At 52.3% G+C, this 20,677-nt stretch overlaps 1 protein-coding gene across 1 annotated transcript in view; it reads right to left on the bottom strand.

Moving 5' to 3' along the window:
- The window catches only part of KSR2 (kinase suppressor of ras 2), a 269,609-nt gene that overhangs the window by 155,834 nt on the left and 93,098 nt on the right, over positions 1 to 20,677 (bottom strand). The window contains exon 4 of the mRNA XM_054594298.1: positions 3,359 to 3,872. Within this exon, the coding sequence (XP_054450273.1) occupies positions 3,359 to 3,872 (514 nt within the window). The remainder of the gene's footprint in view (positions 1 to 3,358; positions 3,873 to 20,677) is intronic.

Genomic DNA, 20,677 nt, shown 5'->3' on the forward strand with positions numbered 1-20,677 from the left:
TTTGACACTGACTAGGGGGAGTTGCCTCCACATTCATTTCTGCACCCCAGGGCCTGGTCCATGGTAGGGACCCAGGAAATATTTGTGGGATTCACATTCTGTCCAGGATGCAAGCCCAGGCCACCTGGCTTCAGAACCCAGGCCATCCCTCAAAGCCACCATGGACTTCAGATGAGAAAGGACCCCAACTCTGATACTTAACTCGTCTGGAGGAGTTTGGACAAACCAAATTCCTCGCCTGTAGAATGGGATGGTGGAGGATTAAATAAAATAAACCATGCAAAGTGCCAGCATACAATAAACACAATACAATAAGTGACAACTATCATTCATATTACTATAATAATCATTCGATCAACAAATCTTTTAATTTAGTGAGAATGTGTCTGTACAGCTAATGTATAGAACTTAATGCAATCATAGCAATGATTATGTTGACTCCCGTCTTCATGTGGGTTCCTCCAAAATCATACCCTGACAGAGGTTTTGGGGTGCGAGTAGCATATTTAGGGGGTGGTCCTGGGAAGTGTGACAAAGTGGAGAGGTGAGGCGGGGAAGAAAGGAAGCCCGCAAGGAAGACGTTAAGGGAGGGCCAGGACCGCGTGGGCAATGGGGCTCGGCCCCTCCGAAGACCCTCGGAGAGAGCGTGTGGAGCACAGGGCAGGACGGCCCCCCGAGGGCACACTGCCGCACCTCTCCGCTCCCTCCCTGGCTGAGGCTTGCTCCTGATGGCGCAAACTCCCTGCTGCTCCCAGCCTGCCCTGCACTGCGGCCAACCATGCTCCACCGGCCAAAGAAAGCCCCCGACGCAGACGCAGGCACTGAAGGTAGGACCTTAGCGTGCCCAGGACCTGTCACCAAAGCTGCAGTGACAGCCAGCATGACTTGCTTCCAGTCACAAGGCTAGCTGGCAAGCAAAGATGGGACTCACTTTGGCTCCCAGAAAACGCACAACTCCTTAAAAGGAGGTAACAAGAGACAGAGCGGCAGGTGCCGGGATAGCAAGGTGACTCCCCATGCAATTGGGACAAATCTCGCCAGAAGAGTAAATCACAAGGACCCCCCAAGGAAATGCCCTGCTACCCAGCCCACAGTCCCTCACCGCGATGACTCACAATCAAGGGAGCCCATCGCTGAGCTGACCACTGTCCACTGCGGAACTTCAGAGCTGCTCTGCCAGGAGGAATGTGGCCCTAAATGACTCACTGGAGGTGTTTTTAAAGTGTCTGGGGCAAATACTAAGACACGATCCTTTGCTGTTTAGAAATCCAACCTTATTTTAAGTGAGTCTCACTCAATTCATGCCAGGACTGAAGGAGTCAGCAGCCAGGAGGCAAAAGGGCCTGGGGTTACGGACAGGAAGCCCTCGTCCATGCTGAACGGAGCTGTAAGCACAACTTTCTTATGCAAAGTAATGACAATATCTAACTTTTAAAAACTGATAAGTATTACACTAGAAAGAATCATAAATTATACATTATATATCATATCCGATTTCCATAAGTGATAAAAGGCCTTGTTAAAGGCCTCGCTAATTCAAAGTAAGACGAAATTCAGTGTGAACCAGCAACAAGGCCGCATTACAAGATTTTGAAAGCAGCTGTGGAAAAGGGTGAACGTGATCTTTTCATCTTCTGCAAACGGGAATTTGGCCTTGGGTTGGCTTCCTAGCGCTGATGCTCTGAGCATCCCTAAAGGGGAACCTCAACTGTGTGATCAGTAAACCACACTGCTCGTGGCAGACCCCCCACTGGTGGGTAGACTGCATGTGGACTGCGGTTCTCGGCGCGAACCTGAAATACCTCATGAGGAATCCACAGTCTCAGGGACCCTTGAGTAGCAGGACTGTTACAAATGGGCACATCCCCTGAAGGGACCCTGGGAGCTTCACTGGTGGAGTTGTGACAAGAGCCACTGTCCTCTAAGCCAGGATGGTTCCCACACCTGCTTGACGCAGATCTCATTGCCCTGTACTTGAACGGTCTCTTGGAGGTGAGGGCAAGGCAGGGCAGCCCCCAAAGACCCACAGAAGAGACGCCTGATGCTGGCCTGCCCCTGGCTCGCCCCAGGGTGCCCGCGGGGCGCCTGGCCAGCCTCAGCCCTCCGTGGGGACTCGCACACTGGAAATGCAAGGACACACTCCCCACCGCTCCCCTACGCCACAGTGGCAGGGCTCCCGGCAAGCAGGGGACAGGAGGAGGGGCAGAGCCTCTCACACAACAAACTTAGACTCGCTACTGTATATCCTAATGAGATGATTATACATAACCATTTCATCTTCTATGACTTAACAGTGGTTTTGTTCAATGTAAATATTGGAAACATTACCCATTTCTGTAACCTTGTTTAGCACGACTTCCATTTTTAACAATACACCGAGACCCTCAAAAGAATGCAAGGGACCCAGGCCACTGCTGGCCTCTGAGGGGTCCTACAGAGACCTGCCCCATCTCTCCCACTAGCCAGCACGTAGCCACAGAGACCACGTCACCCACCCTCTGCTGGCAGGAGCCCCCAAACCAGAGCCAGCCATACACTGCACCCCTCTCACGCTCTTCCCCCACCCAAACTTCCGCATGATGTCCTCTGCTCTGAGAGCCCGGGTCTCCACTCCCTGAGCCATCAAGGCCAAGCAGACCAGGGCGTGCATCTCAGCGCGTGTCCCGTGCAGGGGGCCGCTCTAGAGCTCTCCCAGCCACTCCCCCACGTCGCCCTTCTGCACTTGGAATGAGGACGGCCCAAACCGAGGTGAGCTCTACGGGTAAAATACACACTAGCTCTCGAACACTTAGTAGGAAAACAGACTGCAAACTCCCTCTGTAATAACACTGTACAGGGCTTCTATGTTGTAGTAACAGTATGTTGATATAATGGGTTAAATGGCACCTGTTACGGAAATGCCTACCACCAGTTTCTTTGTACTCTTTCGAATGCGGCTACCAGAAAACGTACAGTTGCCCACGCGGCTCACATCCCACCTCCAGAGGCAGCACTAAGGAAGGCCCCACGGAAGTCGGCATATTTCTGGCTTTGCTGGCCGAACTCAGCTCCACCGTGGCGGCAGGGAAGCAGCCACAGGGCATACACAGGAAATGACCCTGGCTGGGGTGTCATACCTTCAGATTTGGCCCCCAGACCATAATTCGCAGACCCCTACTTTAGGACAGTAACAGTAGTAAGAAGGGCCATTTCTGGAAAATTCCATTCTACTGCCTTTCTCACAGACCTTTCATTCAGCTGGAGGAGGAAACACAAGTCCGCGCGGGTTTCCCTGAGCTGGGAGGGTCCTGGGGCCTCAGAGGCGGGCAGCGCCTCACGGCCCCAGGCTCGGCTGCCCCAGGGGCCCCCATGCACTCACTTGGGCGTGTGTGCCTCGTCTACGCGGTGACCCAGCTGGAATTCGTGGGACTTGCTCCGATGCAGGGTCGTGAAACCCGGGATCAAGTGGATCAGCTTTCGGGAGGAGGGCGGCGGGGTCCCCGGGGGCTTCAGCTTGTTCTTCCTCCTCATGGGCGGCGTGCCTGGCGGGGTCACGGTGGTGACAATATTGGGGGTGCGTGGCGGGGTGCGGACGGCATGCCGCTGCCGGGGCGACGGGGGCAGGGAACGGTGGCCCGACTCCAGGGGTGGTGGCGGGCACAGGCCCGGGTAGGCGTCCACGGTGAGCCTGTCCACGTGGGTGTACACAGGGGCCCCAGGGGCGGGGCTGGCGTGACAGTAGTGCTGGGTGCACTTGGACTGGACCCTGGGGCTCTGGGAGAGGTGGGTGCGGATCCACGGGGTGGGCTCCGGGGGGCACACTGGGCTGTTCTCCTTCCCCGTCTCCGTGGTGGGCCACTGGATGGTCCAGTCTTGTTTGGAAAGGTTGCCTCCTACGTTGGAACAAAGGAGCAGAGAGACACGGATAAGCCGTGAGAAGCCAGGCGAGGCACAACGCATGCACGTATACACATATGCACGTAGGTACATGACACTGTATACACACTACGCCTGTGACAGCCTACGCGTACTACACAATATGCACATTTGTATAAATTCCACCACACCGTCCGGCCCCTCCAAAGAGAGAGGGCAACCCCTTTGTTGGCCCTCTCGCCATTCGTCCCAATCGACAGCCTTGCCCTCCATGTCCGAGGGCTGGGAAGCCCGCAGCTCTAACGTCCCAAAAAGGAAAGAAGTTAATTCTTGTCTTTCGAGCTTCCAAGGGTTCTAGTTCCAACATTTTCAAGGTGATTCCAAGGAAAGTATTTCGAGGATAGCTTTTCCCTAATGCGGTAAATGTCAATACCTAACCCCCACGTGAACTATATGAATTTGGCAACATCCAGTTCACCCCCAGTGACTCCTGACCTCTGCCCCGCCACCGCACACGCCCCCTCATCGGCCCTCGCTGTGTCAGCCACGTGCTCGCGCAGCCAGCCTTTCCGCATGTGCCAGGGTTTGTGCAGGACAAAGGCACACGACACCACACCCAGGCCAGGCCCCGGTCCCTAAACCTCCATTTGGCTGACAGAGAGACATGATACACAAGAAAACTCACTCATGAACGGATTTCCACTGGTTGTCAGTACTGGGAAGGAAGCAAACAGAACGATGTGATAACAAGTGTTAGCCATAGTGTACGAGCACCCAAACCGTGGCACTACTCAGCCACAGAAAGGGAGGAACTACGGATGCACGCGACGACCGGGAGACTCTCCCAAGAAATACGCCGAGCAAAAACATCCAGCCCCAAAACGCTACGTACTGTGTGACTCCATTTGTATATCATTTTTGAAATGACAATATTTTAGAAGTGGAGGATCCATTGGTGGTGATCGGGGGTGAAGGATGGAAGACACAGGCAAGAGGAGGCATGGCTACAAAAGGACAACACAAGGGACACTCGGAGCATTGGAACTGTCTAGCATCTTCACCGCGGCAGCGGATGCTGAACCCACCCAGGTGATAAAACTGCAGAGAAAGTGGGGGACACACACACACACACACACACACACACACACAAGCACAGACAAGACTCGGGAAATCTAAACAAGATTGGAGGGCCGTATCTGTATCAATATCCTGGTTGCAATGCTGTGTTCTAGTTTTGCCAAAAGTTACCATTGGGAGAAACTGAAAAAGAAAAGAAAAGAAACTGAGCAAACTGGACAGGGGATCTGTTCTGGGCCAAACGTCTGTGTCTCCCCAAAATCCACACGCTGAGACCCTAATCCACAAGGTGATAGTATGTGGAGGTGGGGCTTTGGGAGGAAGTGAGCTTTAGATGTGATCACAAGGGTGGGGTCCTCAGGGTGGGATTAGTATCTTTCCCACAAGATGTCCTGCCTCCAGAACTGAGAGAAATAAATGCCTCTTGGTTAAGCCACCCTGTCTACGGTATTTGTCACAGCAGCCCAAGTGACTATGACAGACTCTCTTGGCATTATTTCTTACAACTGCATGTGAACCCACAATAGCTCGATAAAAATTTCAACTTAAAAATGAAGGCATTCAGGGAGCAGAGGGATCCCTTTCGGTAGAGTGATCAGCCTCCTCAGAAAGTGAATAATGAGTGGATCAAAAAACTGCGGTACATTTACACAGTGGAATTCTGGGCAGCCGGAAGAAAGAAGGAACTTCTCCCCTTCACAACAGCAGGGATGGAACCGGAGAGCATTACGCTCAGTGAAATAAACCAGGCGGTGAAAGACAAATACCGTGTGATCTCACCTATAAGTGGAATCTAATGAACAAAATAAACAAACAGGCAAAACAGAACCAGAAGTGTGCAAACAAGAAACAGAGTGACCGGAGGGGAGGGGGGAAGGGGATAAAGGGGGAAAGAAGGGGAAGGGTCTAGTCAAGGAACAGGTATAAAGGACCCACAGACATGGACAACAGGGTGGGGACTGACTGTGGGAGGGAGTGGGCGGGGTGGGGGGAGCAATGGGGGACATTGGGACAACTGTACCAGAACAATTAATTAAATAAAGCAATAGACAGATAAATAAACAAAGGTGACATGTGAGCTGATGACAAGAAAGGGATCACCGCGAGCCAAGGCGAGATGGGCGGGGGAGGGCTGGGCACAAGGCGGGCGGCAAAAGCACAGAGTTGGGAAGGGCCTTTTTTTTTTTTTTTTAAGTCTTCCAGTACTGTTAGGGGTGAAAAGAAGACATGAGAAACATCCGCGCTGTCACGAATAAAACCTGAGGTTTTCAGGCCTGACGAAAACTGAATCAAAAAGCAGAAATAAATCCAACTGCACGTTACGGTCCCTCCGTCCCCGGGCCGTTTTGAGAGTGCAGCCCCGACCCCAGTGTGCAGCCCCGGCTGGCGGGCCACCGCGCTGAGAGGTGGGGAAGAACGGGGGACCGGCGGTGCCAAACGCACAGGCTCCGAGGCCGCCTAAGTCGGGCAGGCACCTCTCGGGGCCCCCTGCTGGGTCATGACGGGGCGAGAGGCTGAAGGGACACAGGCCTCCAGACCCACAAGCCAAGGTGCAGTGTGAATATTTTTAGACCAAGTTCAATCCACTGAAGGTTTTGATCGGAAGTTGACCGCTCAGAGATCACGTGGGCTGCTGCTTGGACAAGGACAGCTCAGGGCTCCAACTTGGGTGGTGACAGCCAAGATGGAGAGACGCCACCAGGGATCAGTGGAGGAAAAAAAAGTGGGGCCTGGCTGAAGGCGATCAGGTGGGCCCTCCCCTCATAGGCCAAGGAAGGAGATTTGGGGCAGAAATTAATTCTGACTGGTAGCCAGCTAGCAGTAACAACGGCAATTACTATCAGGACCATAACGAGAGCTAATTTATAGAGCATCTGACAGTTCGCAGTGCTTCCGTGAGCACTGAGTCACAGCCCCTGCTTTAATTAAAACAACTCCTTTGGTTATTACATATTCATTAGAGAAAAATTAGAAAATTTAGAGAAGGAAAAAGGCAATGTTCTCCCACAGCCATCGTTCCTATGACTGTTCGGCTGTGGAGCCTGCCAGATGGTCTTCTGTACATTTTTTTTTTTAAAGAAATACCGTAAGACCTTATTTAACGGTTTGTCGTCTGCTTTCTTCGCTTGTATCGGGGCTGTTTTACATCTTCATTTTCATAACTTCGTGTGCAAAAGGCCGTTTTGATCTCTACTTCAATAGATGAGAAAATGGATGTGCACCGGCAAAGGGACAGCTGGGTATCAATCCCAGGACCTGGCCACCTCGGGAGCCAGGGCACAGGGGTCTGTGACAGCCAGCTGGGCCTGCATTTGCTGAAGACCATTGACCACTGGCTAAGAGAGCCAGAGTGGAGCCAGATAGATGGCTTAGTCCTACTTCTGGCTCTCCCACTTCCTGGCTGTGTGACCTTGGGCATGAGTCTAACCTCTCTGAGCCTTCGCTTTATCGCCTGCAAAACGGGGCAGTAAGGGGTCCTCCCTCAGGGGGATGTGAGGATCAGGCGCACTCAAGCGACGGGCTGAGCACAGCAGTGGGCACACAGTAGGCCCCCATACACGTTAGCTCCTTTCATTGCGATTCTCGAGACTCTCGCTGCATGGCCCTACCTTCCACTTAGAGTGTGCGCTTGGGCCAAAGGGCTGTGCCTGCGGCAGGTGCCAACACGAAGCAAGGAAGCAGGAGCTTTTGTATGCACAGAACACCCTGGACTTTGCGGCATGACCCTTGGAAATGAACGTGCCCTGACTTCTCCTCACCGTGACTCCATTTCTTCCTCTGCAAAATGGGGATAACATCAGAGCTTTCCCCTAGGATTGTGCTAAAGATTAAATAAAACCATGCGAGTAGAGCATGTAGTGAATTCTCAGACACACAGTCACCGTTGCATAAATACTAATGTAAAATGAGAGTAAAGCCGTCTATCCCATGATGCTGGTGAGGATTAAAAAATTAACACATTTAAAGTGCCTTGCGTTCAGTGCCTATGTCCCTGACCTTGAGCCTTTCCTGTAGTGGAATTATATCCCTTCAGGAGACAAGCCGAAGTCCTAGCCCTCAGTACCCAAGAAGGTGACCCTATTTGCAAACAAGGTCTTTGCAATGTAATCACATTATGGTGCGGTAACACTGGATTATAAAGCGTCTGAAACCCAAAGACTGGCGTTCCTACAAGAAAAGGAGAGGACACGTAGGCAAGAGCGCCGCGGGAAGACGGAGGCAGAGGTGGTGCGGCGCAGCTCCGAGGAACAGCAGGGCTGCCGGAAGCCGCCCGAGCTGGGAGAGGGAGCGTGGCCCCGGGGACACCTTGATTTTAAACCTCAGGCCCGAGAACGGTAAGAAAATACAAGTCTGCTGTGACACACCCCCTAGTTTGTGGTGGCTTTTCACCATGGCCTCAGGAGGCTGGTGCAGCCTTCAACCCGAAGTCAACGACACTCACAGGATGCAGACTGGGGAGATGTGATACAAAAGTCAAAGTGAGCACTTGGAGGACACCTGCCAGACACAGGTTGGGGATTCGGTGCTTAGCTTACCTGCCCTGCAAGGTCGCGGCTGCTATTCATTCATTTTATAAAGCAGTTGTGGTGAGGGATAAGGAAGGGCCTAGCTCAAATCCCTTCGATGGCAATAACAAGTAGGTGGGCGGGGACCCGCCACCCCCTAAACCTACAGTCCCTACTGCACGCGCGCGCGCGCGCACGCATGCACGCAAGCGCGCACGCACGCCCCTCCACTGGACTCAGGGAAACACCGAGCTGCCCCCAAGCATCCCGGTCCTCGAGTTGTTTCGCTGAGTGATGGACAGAGGAGACAAGCTTCACCCCTGCACCAAATTCCCGTCTCCAGCAGATCTCCTCCTCTCCATCCCTGCATTTCAAGATCAGAAACATGGGGAGGAAGGCGCAAAGAGCCTTATTTCATCGTCCACATTGCCAGCTGCTCCACGGGCGGGGGTTCGCTCCTCTCCACCGGAGCCTCGGAAGGGCCTCGCTGATGGGTCGCATTGTATCAGCTCTGCCCCTGTCTCTTTTGATCCTCTTTTTAATAAAGTCTGAGGGAAAGGGGTAATTTTTCATTTTAAATAGGGAAGGTGTGTACCAAGGTGCTCTGAGGGTTATTAATCGTAACCTTTGCTATCTTGCCATCCATTTCGGGAAAACCATTTCATTTCCAGTCTTGAGAGGGGCGGGGAGAAAGGAATAGGTTTTGAGACGTGAAAGGTCTGAGGATTGATTAAAGGCCTTTCAAGGTGTAGGGGTTTTTCTTTTGGCATTCTCTGATAAGGGACTAAGAGCAATAAAAGGCATTTTCAAGGGAGAAAAGGATTTCAGAAAGTCCAGGCAAGCGTCTACCTTCTTTGTCCCTTTCCATTAAAATGGCATAAACAGGCAAATGTGTGGCTTAGAACCTGTCTGAATTTCAGGGCCCACGTCAGCCGCGCAAATGAGGAGTGGCACAGCCCATCCGAGGCAGGGCTGGCAAAGAGACCGCTCCTGCAGAACCGCCGCTGCCTGTAATGTTCGTATTTTCAAAGCACTTGTTTGATCCTCCAGACTTTACGGCCAGAAAGAGAACTCTTCTGAATATATTAGACTGAAGCCATTGATGGAACAGAAAAGTAAATTTTTACTTTAATCCTCATGACTTTGGGGCAAGAAGCAGGACTTTTAGAAGCTGGTTGAAAATGCTGGACTGGAGCCATTGGTGACACACACAAAAAAATAGTAGCAAGAACAGTTACGAACACAATAACAGTTACTGTTTACTGAGCATTTACTGTGTGCCAGTCTACTAAGCATTGTCTATGCATCACTTCATATTACCTTCACAAGACCCTATAAAGAAAATTCTGTTACCATCTCCATTTGACAGTGGGGGAAACGGAGGATGAGCTAAGAGGCAGAGACGGCCAAGGTCGCACAGTGAGTTAGTGGCTCTCTCAGGAGCCTCCCCGCTCCCACAGGGGAGGAGGGTCCATCCAGAAGCGCCATGAAAGGCTGAGCCCTTTCACACAGACCATTCGGATCACCACCAGAAACAACACCTTCGCATCCCCTGCTCCAAAGCTCCAACATGACTCTCGTTTTTACCCACAATCCCCAAAAGGGTGAAATCTGAAATCCAGGAAGAATTTTCAAGGCTCTAGTCTGTAATCATTTCAAAAAGGAGAGAATAAGGACAAATGAAAAACACACAGTTGCCAAAGCAATTCAATATTGGCAAGAATCTTAAGGCCTCGTTAATGAACTTGGCATCGGGCCAAACCGCAGTCCCGCTGGGCATTGTCCCCGCCCCTGGACATCTCTGAGAGGATCCACACAAACGCGCTGACCCCAGTCTTTGCAGGTCAGTCACCGTGGGGACGGGACGGGGCAGGGAGCTTGGGCTCTGACCCGGTAATGCTGTCGGGTCCTGCTCTACAAGGCATTTGCGATTTTATTCTCCAACCCGATCCGGCCAGATTAACCTTCAGTCAGTAACTTCAGGGCAGCCTTTCTATTTTAATGGGGCTCCTTTTTTTTTTTCTATTTTTTTAAATCGAGGTGACATTCACATTAGCCATTTGACACTATCGAATTCAGTGGCCTTTAGTTTGTGTAGGATGATGTCTCCATCAATTTCAAAGTATTTCCACCACCCCAAAGCAACGCCCCATACCTACGAGGGAGTCATTCTCTACTCCCTTTCTCCCAGCAACTATTAATGTTTCCTGTCTCTATAACCTTAGCTATTCAGAGAGTTTGTACAAGTGGAATCCTACAACATGTGATCTTTTGTGACGGGCGTCCTTCACCTTGCAAAGTGTTTTCGAGGTTCATCCGCGTACACTGTGACATGTACCAGAGTCTCATCCCTATTGATGGCTGAATAATATTCCATTGTATGGACGGGTCACATGTCGTTGACCCGTTCATCAGCTCATGGGCATTTGTTTCCACCTTTGGGCTATTACGAACATTTACGTACAAGTATTTGTGTGAACAGCTGTTTTCAGTTCTTCGGGGTGTACACCTGGGAGTGGAATTGCTGGGTCACACGTTCATTCTATGTTTCACCTTCTGAGCAGCCACCAAACTGTTTCCCCCAGCGGCTGAGCCATTGTACGTTCCCACCCGCAATCTGCACATCCCAGCCAACTCTTGTTATTTTCTTTGCTTCATCATCATCATCATCATCATCATCACCATCCTGAGGGTCACTGAACAAACCGTTTTTAGTAACGGCCATAGCTAATGCCCACTGAGCGCTCCCGGCAGGCCACGCTCCTGCCTCCCCCACGCCCATCCTCAGGGCCTTATTTCATTCATTCTCATTAACAACCCTGGGAGGCTGGCGAGCAAATCAGGGCTTTGGAAAAGTTGAAATTCTTGCCCAAGACCATGATCCAAGCCCCAGCAGTCTGACCACAGAGCAGACATCAGGCACGGAATTAATCCTCACAGCCACCCAGGCAATACGTATTATCAGCCCCCTCTCTCAGATGGGAAAACTGAGCCTCAGAGAGGAATAGGGGACTTCTCCAGGTCCACCCATCCAGAAAGTTCCAGGCCCACCTGACTCAAAACCCCATAAACTTTTCTCTCCACTGTGCAAATATTCTTTTACACTATTCAGTGTTTTAATTGTCAAGTATGATTAAAATTGTGATTGGATGCATCCAATCTCTGGAATAGAGAGCAGTTGCCACTGTCTGTTGGTCATTTTAAACTGAAAAAGAAAAAAGCTCTTCCTGGTTAGTAACGTGATTAGAATGTATATCAGGAATATTGCAACACAGTGTCTCCCCGAGAGTGCTGTGGTCAGGGTGTCTGTGCAGAGGCAAGCTTTGTAAGTCCTGACTGGAGCCCAGACCCCCACGATTCCAAAGCTGGGGAATCGAGGACACGGGCAAGGCTCACGGTATCATCTCCAACCCTGTCCCAAGCAGGTGCACCCTGGTTGCTCTAAGGTAGGAACTGTTACTCACAAGGCACCAATGAGGCTGAGGCGGGGCTAGGGCAAGGCACCAATGAGGCTGAAACTGCAAGAGAAGGTTCTTGAAACACCTGTCAGCTCTGTGAGAAATGTGCGTTCTTTGCGATCGCCTCCATGGAAGAAGCCGTTGTAAAGAATCAATCTCCGAGTGCTCCATGAACTGCAGAGGTCAGACCGTATCCACAGCATGGACACTGGCAGAGAGAAGCCTTGGGGAGAGACTGAGAGGAGACAGCTATCTTCCTGCTGCACTCGGGCAGAAGAGAACAAAATTGAGAACAAAGTTTACTTGTTCTAAGTCACAGGGCACTCACTGAAAAGGCCACGAGTTGAACCCAGAGCTCGCTCTTATTCCTCTGGTGATGAGAATAAGGAGGATGAAATGGGAAATGTTCAACAGAGGAAGAAAGAAGAGAACTGGGGAAAAGTGAGAACGGGAATGGGCGCCCCAGCCCCCTACAGGGATCCTACGCGCAGCGTCAGCAGTTGGGGGAGGGAAGCCAATAACGGAAAAACATGCGAACAAATTTCTAGAAGAGAAACGACCAGGTAAAATCTACTGCACTGAAGGATCAAATGGTCTCATAATGGCTGACCTCAATAAATAGTTACTGAGCCCTACTGTGCACCAGGCTCTGTGTTGCTCAGTGTTCAATACACAAGGAAAAAATAATCATACTGACAATGATCCCACTTCATTAAGAGTTCACTGTGTGCCAGGCACTATTCTAAATACCATACTTGCACGACCTGAGCCAACCCTTACAATGGTGCCACAAGGTAGATACTAACAGTGTCCCCATTGGACAAGGAGGGTGTGGCCTCTGACCCCAAGGGTCCCCTTGTGGAGTTGGGGAAAGAAGATGCCTGGTAGACAGCTTTAACAGCACACAGACACATTAGGCAAGACACCAGGTAGCCCGACAACAGCCGTCAGGTAAGGGTTTAGATGCTGACTTCACCTCTCGGAGCCTCGGTTTCCTCATCTGCAAAATGGGGCAATATCCCCTGCCTCAGAGGATTGTTTTGAGGGCCTTCTGAGTTCACATTTATAAAACACCCACCCATCCCAGGTCTGGGCTGGGCTCTGACGAAGTCCATCTCAGGAGCCCATCTTTCCCACCGATTACGGCCGAAAGGGCTGGGTCCGAAAGGGCCATGCAAAAGGCGGCTACCTGAGGACCCACAAGGGGAGGACCCACAGCGGACCGGCAGGGGAGGGGAGTAAGACCTTGAGGGATGATGGGTAAGGCGGTGGTGAGCTTCCCCCTTCTCCCGGTTCTGCCGTGGACTTGGGCAGAACCTAGTGAGCGTGCACTGGACATGGCGAGTAAACACCAGGGGAGCCCACCCTTTAGTGGAAGGACAGGGATGTGGGGTCCTGTGAGCCCTGCTCCCTCCCCAGCCATAAAGCTGCATTTATGTGACAGAAACAATACAGGCACCGAGGACCCCAAGAGAAACCCGCCCCACTGAACAGAGGAACTGGAGACAGGGGCCAACGTTATGCAGGTCGGGTGACGGGGAACCCATGGGGTTTCCCTCTCTTCTCTCTCACTGCTTCACCCCAAGAATAGGGCCAGACATTCAGACTGGCATCAGGACAGAGGGCCAAACTCCAAGAGAACCCCCGTCTTTTTTGGCCACAAGAACAGGAGAAAGGAGCCCCTGGGGACCAGAGAATGGGGAAAACATCCCCAAAGGGAAGAGCTGGGGAAGGGGGTCCCTGGCTCTGTGTGCAAAATGCTGCCCTTGCTTTGAACACACCCAAAGAAGCGCAGCGACAGTGTTGAGGGTGATCTGGCGTGGGACCGCCGCCCACAGAAGGCAGGACAGAACGAGTCTGAACCTAAGCACATCGATGGCGTAAAGAAAGCGAAACAAAACCAGCAAAAGTCAACATTCTCCAAAGGAGACCCAGAATCCCGCCAACAAATATGCAAACGGCCAGAAGATAATCCCAAACTACCCCAACGTTAATTGACTAACACCGGTCACGACCGAACATAAAGAAGAATGAAAACTCAGAACACATCGACCCTTAACAAATGATAACACTGTATTTGCTCCAGTTACTCTGATATTAAAAAATAATGCTGAGGACAGCTTGCGAACTGCGTTTCCACAGGGAGAGAAGGGTTCCAGCCACACAAGACGCCCGGGCCCGCCCAAGCATCAGCCACACCGCCTACGCCCGCGCACGGAGCATGGAGCAGAAACCTGGTCCCCACCCCCGGATCTTTATCCTCAGGCTGACTGCAGTGATACAAACAATCCAACAAAGCTAAGGAACCCAAGCGAACGGGGTGTAATTATGTGCATCAGCTCTGGGCTCACGCGGGAAGCACCCTTCCCCGGCCCCCTCATGTGGGTTGGTCCTCGCTGCTTGTCACTCTCTGTCACAGCCTTTCCACTTAGTGCAAAGTTACAATGTGTATTTATGTGGGGTTTTTTTTCATTTTATCATTGTTTTCCTCCCTATAGGCTGCAGGTGTGTGCAGATCAAGTTGTTCTTGTTCAGCCTGGACTCTGTAGCACCTCGCAGATGCCTGGCACGGATTGGGCACCCAAAGATGTTGGAATGACTGAGAGGAGGGAAGTCAACTGATTTGTTCTTTACTCAAAGTAAAGCATAAATACAGTTTAGGAATGAAAGGGTAAGCAAGTCACGGGGTTAGGCATAGGCGGAGCAGAAGGAGACTTCACCAAAGCAGACGCATAAAAAAGACTCAGATCGCCCCCAATCTTCAGTAAAAGGTTGGACTACCACCTGCCTCAGATGCGTGACATAAGGATAAACTGCAACAGAAGGTTCTTGAAACACCTGTCAGCTCTGTGAGAAATGTATGTTCTTTGCGATCGCCTCCATGGAAGAAGCCGTTGTAAAGAATCAATCTCCCAGTGCTCCATGAACTGCAGAGGTCAGACCGTATCCACAGCATGGACACTGGCAGAGAGAAGCCTTGGGGAGAGACTGCGAGGAGACAGCTATCTTCCTGCTGCACTCGGGCAGAAGAGAAATTAGATTTTCCCTGGTTGGCCCCAGGTGCCAGAGCTTAAAGCGAGTAGGACATGAAAGGAAAGCTAACAGAAGTTACCAACAACTCCCCGTATCCAGCAGCTTTGGAGCAAAGGCTGAATAGGCAGGAATGTATAGACAGAACTGTCCACCTGATGAACGTCTGGACTAGGTCCGCGTTTCCCAACCCATGTGTGTGGAATACAAGTCCCACAGTAAATTTGAGAAGGACTGCGTGACTTTTCCCTCCACGGGCGATTCCGCCAATCACGCTGGATACTAAAGGCCCCGACAGACCCGCAGAGCAGGGTGTGGGCCCCGTGAAACAGCCTTTCTCAAATGTACGTGATCACAGAACTGAAATTTCCTCACTTTCACCACAGATGTTCAGTGAAGACATCGTCTAGTGTCTAATGATGTCCTACAGAACACATTTCCAATAACCTGGACTGAAAAGTTACTCGTTGTCTCAGCCTGAGCTTCCTGGTTCTCTCCGCAGTGAAGGGAAGAAGCAACGGAGGCTGGAAGCTTTAAATCAAGGGATCTCCAAGTCGGGCATGTCTCCCAGCTCTCCAGGGGGCTTGTTAAAACACCGATTGTGAGGCCCATCCTCAAGTCTCTGATACCTTGGGTCTGGGGGGGGCCCACGATTCTGCATCTTCACCAAGTGCCTGGGGGGTGCTGATGCTGCTGGCTCAAGGATCTCACTGGGAAAACCATTTCACTAGACTTGGAGATCAAGACCTTTGGTGGTTCGACCACCTTGGAGTCAGAAAGCCTCACGCAGCCCACTCTGAGTTAGCCTCCAAGCCTTCAGGGTTCCGGCCTCTTCTCCTCATTCTCTATCTGTCCGATCGAGGGGGAAGGCAAAAGAAGAATCCGATCCTCGATGGCATAGATACAGTCTGCAAAGCCCTCCCTGCCCGTCGCTGGGAGCAGAGACACCCGGGGGACACTACCCGAGGAGGCTGCTCAGAGCCAGCCTTGCTCAGGCCTCTCAGATTCTAATTCGATCGCATGCACACTTCTTCTGCAGACATTGTGGAGATGTTTCCACCCTGGCCGACTCATTTATTCCCTACAGCAACCTCTGCAGGCCACCAGACCACGGTTCTCTTTTTACTGATGAGGAAACTGAGGCGCAGGGCGGTGGAGTGGGTTGGCAAAGATCACACAGCAGGGAAAGGCCGAGTGGGAGCGTGAACCCCGATCACCTGAGCCCACAAGGGGAACTGTTCCTGCTGCCTGACCCTCCTCCTGCCGACTGGCAGGCCCCGCATTTCTTTCCTCCCATCCTTATCTTTTCACAGGGACTATATTCTTGAGAGAAGCCCCACCCCTCCACTGATTCCTCCTGTAATCAATTCTCTGTTCCAGAAAGAGCCGCTAAGTGTCAGGTACCTGGAGATACAGCAGTGAACCAGACAGACAAGGTCTCCATCCCTGCTGGGTTCAGAGCAAAGTCATGCAGACAGACAATCATCATAAAATATGCAACACCTCATCCACACACTGACACATGGCATGTCTGGCAGTTCAGGCCGGGTTCCTGGGGGGACCGCGGGGGGAACAATGTCTTAGCTAAATCTTAGAGGGGAAGGCATACTCTTCAGGCCTTGGGGTAGACTCCTGACCGTCCCCCCGGACCCCTGTCACTTCCCCATGATGTCCCAGCTGTTACACAGCGCTGCCACCCGTACGCAGTCGCTCGGAGCCAAAGCCCAAGGGTCGTCTCGACGCAGTGCTCTCCCTCCCTCCCACCCACAGCAAGGCTTCCCCATGCTAAGCCTCTACACGCCCCAAAAGCACTGGCTCTCCACCCCCACTGCCACGGCCTGTCCCAGGCACCGTCACCTCAGGCCAGGACCACGTGCCTCTCCTCCAGCTCCCGCACAACCCATTCTGCCATGACAACTGATCCTGTGCGATCAGGGGACAGGCCCTCGCTCCCCCACTGTGAGCCTCAGCGGTCGTGTATTACTCTCAGAACCCAGATCCCTTCCCGGGGCCTCCAAGCCCCCCCCAATCAGGGGACAGCCCGCACCTCCCCTTCCCCATCTTCCTCCCTCTGGCCGCCCCCTCTCATCTTCTGCCACGCTGGGCTTCCTTTCTTCCCAACTCACCTCAGGGCCTTTGCACGTGCTCCCCACCCCCCCTTCGAACGCAGTTCCCCCAGTCCCTTCAAGAGCCGGCTCCTCGTCATGCAGGCCGTTAGCTTACGTGGGACCCTCTCAGGAGGCCTCCCCTCTCCCCCAAACCACTATGGTGTCAAACTTGTGTTTTCTTCACGATACTGCGTCACTCTCGGATATTTTCCGGTTTATTAATTGACTGCCTGTGTGCCCCAACGGAAATATAAGCGCCATAAACACAGGACTTTGCTTGTCTTGTTTACTGGTCTCCCACCAACAACTTGGCTTGGCACAGAAGAGGCCCTTGAATATTTACTGATTCAGTGAGTGAGTGGCAAAAAAAAAAGAAAAAAACGAACAAAACAAAACAGTTCAGTGTGACTGGAACATACAGTCTGTGGAAATGAGGCTGAATGACTTTCAGTCAAGGAGTGACATGATCAGAGGAACTTTCTAGAAAGACCACTCTGGCTCTTGGGGGAAGAGGGCAGGAGGGCAGGCTTGAGGGCAGGAAGATCAGTTTGAGGTGCCATACGGAACCAGCAGAGGGGCGAGGGTGGTGAGGCCAGCCTGTCGTGAGGAGGGAGTAATGTTCATCAACATTACAGGGCGTGTGACTGATGGGATGTGGAGGAAGCTGAAGAAAGGAGGCCTCAGAGACCAAAAACCCCAGCCCTGGCTGGGTAGCTCCCCTGGCTACAGCGCCGTCCTGCTATGCCAAGGTTGCAGGTTCAATCCCCAGTCAGGGCACATACAACAATCAACCAATGAATGCGTAAGTGGAAAAAAAGGTTGTTCTCTCCTCCCACCAAATCATAAATAAATAGGCCTTTAAAAAGGCCCAGTCTTCCCTCCACCCCCACCCCCCCACCCCCTCCACCCGCAGTCTGTCCCATTACACCTTCCAGATGCCCGCATTGCGGTGCAACATTGTGTCTCCCTAACAAACTGCCCTCTGTTTGTTTATGGGCCGGCAATGCCTCTTCCAGCTCCTTGTCCAGGCTGCTCTCCAGCCCCAAACGATCGGGCGCACAGCTCATGTCCACAACCAGCGACCACTGGATAACCGTGCAGAGCTTATCAAAGCGGAAGGGCCCCACGTTCCCTCAGTAAGACTCGGGGAGAATAAGATGCTCTTGACAGAACCAGTGAGGCTCTGTGCAGCACCTTGACCTGCGGTTTCACTTCTATGCCCCCGGCCACCCTGCAAAGCGGAGGACAGAAGCCCCTCCCTTGGGAGATCCTTGCGCGCAGTAAACGGGCGCAGCCTCAGCCCAGGTCACGAGGGACCCCAGCCGCTCAACTCAAACCAGCAGCCGCTCCTGGCCCCCGGGTCGCGGGGCCAGGCCTGACTCATTCTGCTCCCTTCGCTGCTCTTGATGCTGGCTGGCCGCCATTTCTCCAGAACTAGAAGATGCCATAATGTGACCGATGCACCGAATCGTAAAAATAACCAGTTATTTTGATGTCGGGTACGTCATCCCTAAAAATAACTGGGTAGCTTGGGAGTGAAGGCGTCACGGCAAGCGCTGGGATGCCTCAGGTGCACACACGCTCACACCGCGCACGCGGCCCCCGCCCCATGATGGTCACTTTAAATAGGATGGGAAAACACACCAACTTCAACCAAGGGGTAGGTCAGACAGCTCCTCCTTCATCATTCTCATGCCACTTGACAATGGTGACATTTGATTAGAGGGTTCTTGTCCGGAGGCGGCTCCGTCAGGGACAGATGAGCCCTAGGGTATCAGCGCACCTGCTGCTAACGGGTCTCCCCGGGTTCAGCCAAGTCTCTGACTCCAGCTCTGCCAGCCTCCCAGACTTCGCTGCCACGAGAGCATCCCTCATTCTAAGCTCATGTCATTCTTCCTTTCACAGAGAAATGGCCCCCGGACATACCAGCCTGACTTGCATCGCAAAGTGACACCTGCTCATCATTCTTCAGCAGCTGGAGACGCGTCGCTTGCCTTTGAAAGTGCCTGGGAAGCTGGGACCGTTTGCCCCCTGCCATGTACTCCAGTGGCTATGGGCACAAAAGCCTCTACTCTTTTCAGAAAACAGATGGAGCTCAACGTGTCAGCACTGTCTTCCTTCTAGCGACATCACCTTCCCTTGCCTCCTGCAACACCCACTCTGGAAAGTGACGCCACCTTTTCATACGAAGACCCGCACACCAGGAGGAGCAGGCCCCCCAGGAGAGCAAAGGGTTTAGATTTTCAGCACTTGGTGGCTCTCTGGGAGCGATCGGGAACTGCCGGTGCCCAGAGAGTAACAGGTAACCCCCCACTGCAGGACGGAGGTCGGGCCAGCCCGCCGGCAGGAGAGCGTGGGCTTAGGGTGCGCGGAGGCTGCGGCCAGAAGCCCGCGTTTGCATACTGGCTCTGCCTCTTGGTAGTCAGACGTTCGTGAGCAAGGGATTGTGTGCCCCTCAGTGTACCTGTCTATAAATGGGGGAGAACGGCATCTGCCAGGTGAAGTGGTGGATGAAGACGAAATGAGATGATGTAAAGAAATCACTGGGCACCGCGTCGCGCCACATGTTATAAGGACCACGTCACTGTCCCCGTCACCATCACCATCAGATTCATCACTTTGGACACAACGTGCAAGAGGCATAGGCTGCCCCTGTACATTTCTAGACCCGTGAGCGTGTCCAGTGAAGCTTTCCGCCCACAAGAACACCGCTGCGCTGGGCTACGGGCATGGGCTCCTGAATCAAGCAGACCTGCGTTCGAATCCCAGCCCTGCTGCTTCCCAGGCATGTGCCCTTCGTTCCCCTAAGCCTCGGTTTCCTCTGCTGGGAAGTGGAGCCAATGATACCCAGTGCCCAGTGTGGGTGTGAGGCTACACACAGACTTTCTCATCACGCGCCAGCAACACGGCAGCGTTCACGCAATGACAGCGCTCTCTGCGTCCCCTTCCGAGCTGCCATTCAGCCTCCGGAGAGCCCAGGAATCACCCTGAGCAGGGAGGTGAGCCTGAGGCCACGTGATTCACTGCTCACTCATTTGACAAGTATTTTCTAAGTGCCTACTATGTGTCAAGTTCAGAATCACAGGCTGGGGACATACAAAAGCGCAACCAAGGCAGCCCCTGGTTCCCCAGAGCACACGGTGACTCAGAGAAAAGAAATCAGGACACGAAGACTGGACTATGGCTCCTCACAAAGTTACACACAGAATTACCACATGACTCAGCAAGTTCACTCCTGCGTATACGAGCCAAACATTGAAAACTGGGGCTCAGACAACTCCTTGTACATACATGTTCCCAGCAGCATTATTTGCGGCAGCTGAATGGTAGAAAAAACCCACATGTCCATCAATAGATGAAAGGATAAATAAAATGTGGTCTAGCCATACACTGGAATATTACACAGCCATAAAACAGGAATGAAGAACTGATACAAATTACAAGGTAGATAAATCTCAAAAAAAATTGTTGCGAAAGAAGCCAGTCATGAAAGGAAAATACTGAATGACTCCATTTACATGAAATATTCATAACAGGTAAATCCAGAGAGACAGAAAGCTGACTGGACGTGGCCAGGAGCTGGGCGGGTAGGGGAGGAATGGGGAACAACTGCTTAATGGGTATGAGGTTTTATTAATGGAAA

Source organism: Pteronotus mesoamericanus, unplaced genomic scaffold, assembly GCF_021234165.1.
Source record: "Pteronotus mesoamericanus isolate MK-2021 breed Mesoamerican mustached bat unplaced genomic scaffold, CSHL_Meso_final scaffold_507, whole genome shotgun sequence".
NCBI lineage: Eukaryota > Metazoa > Chordata > Mammalia > Chiroptera > Mormoopidae > Pteronotus > Pteronotus mesoamericanus.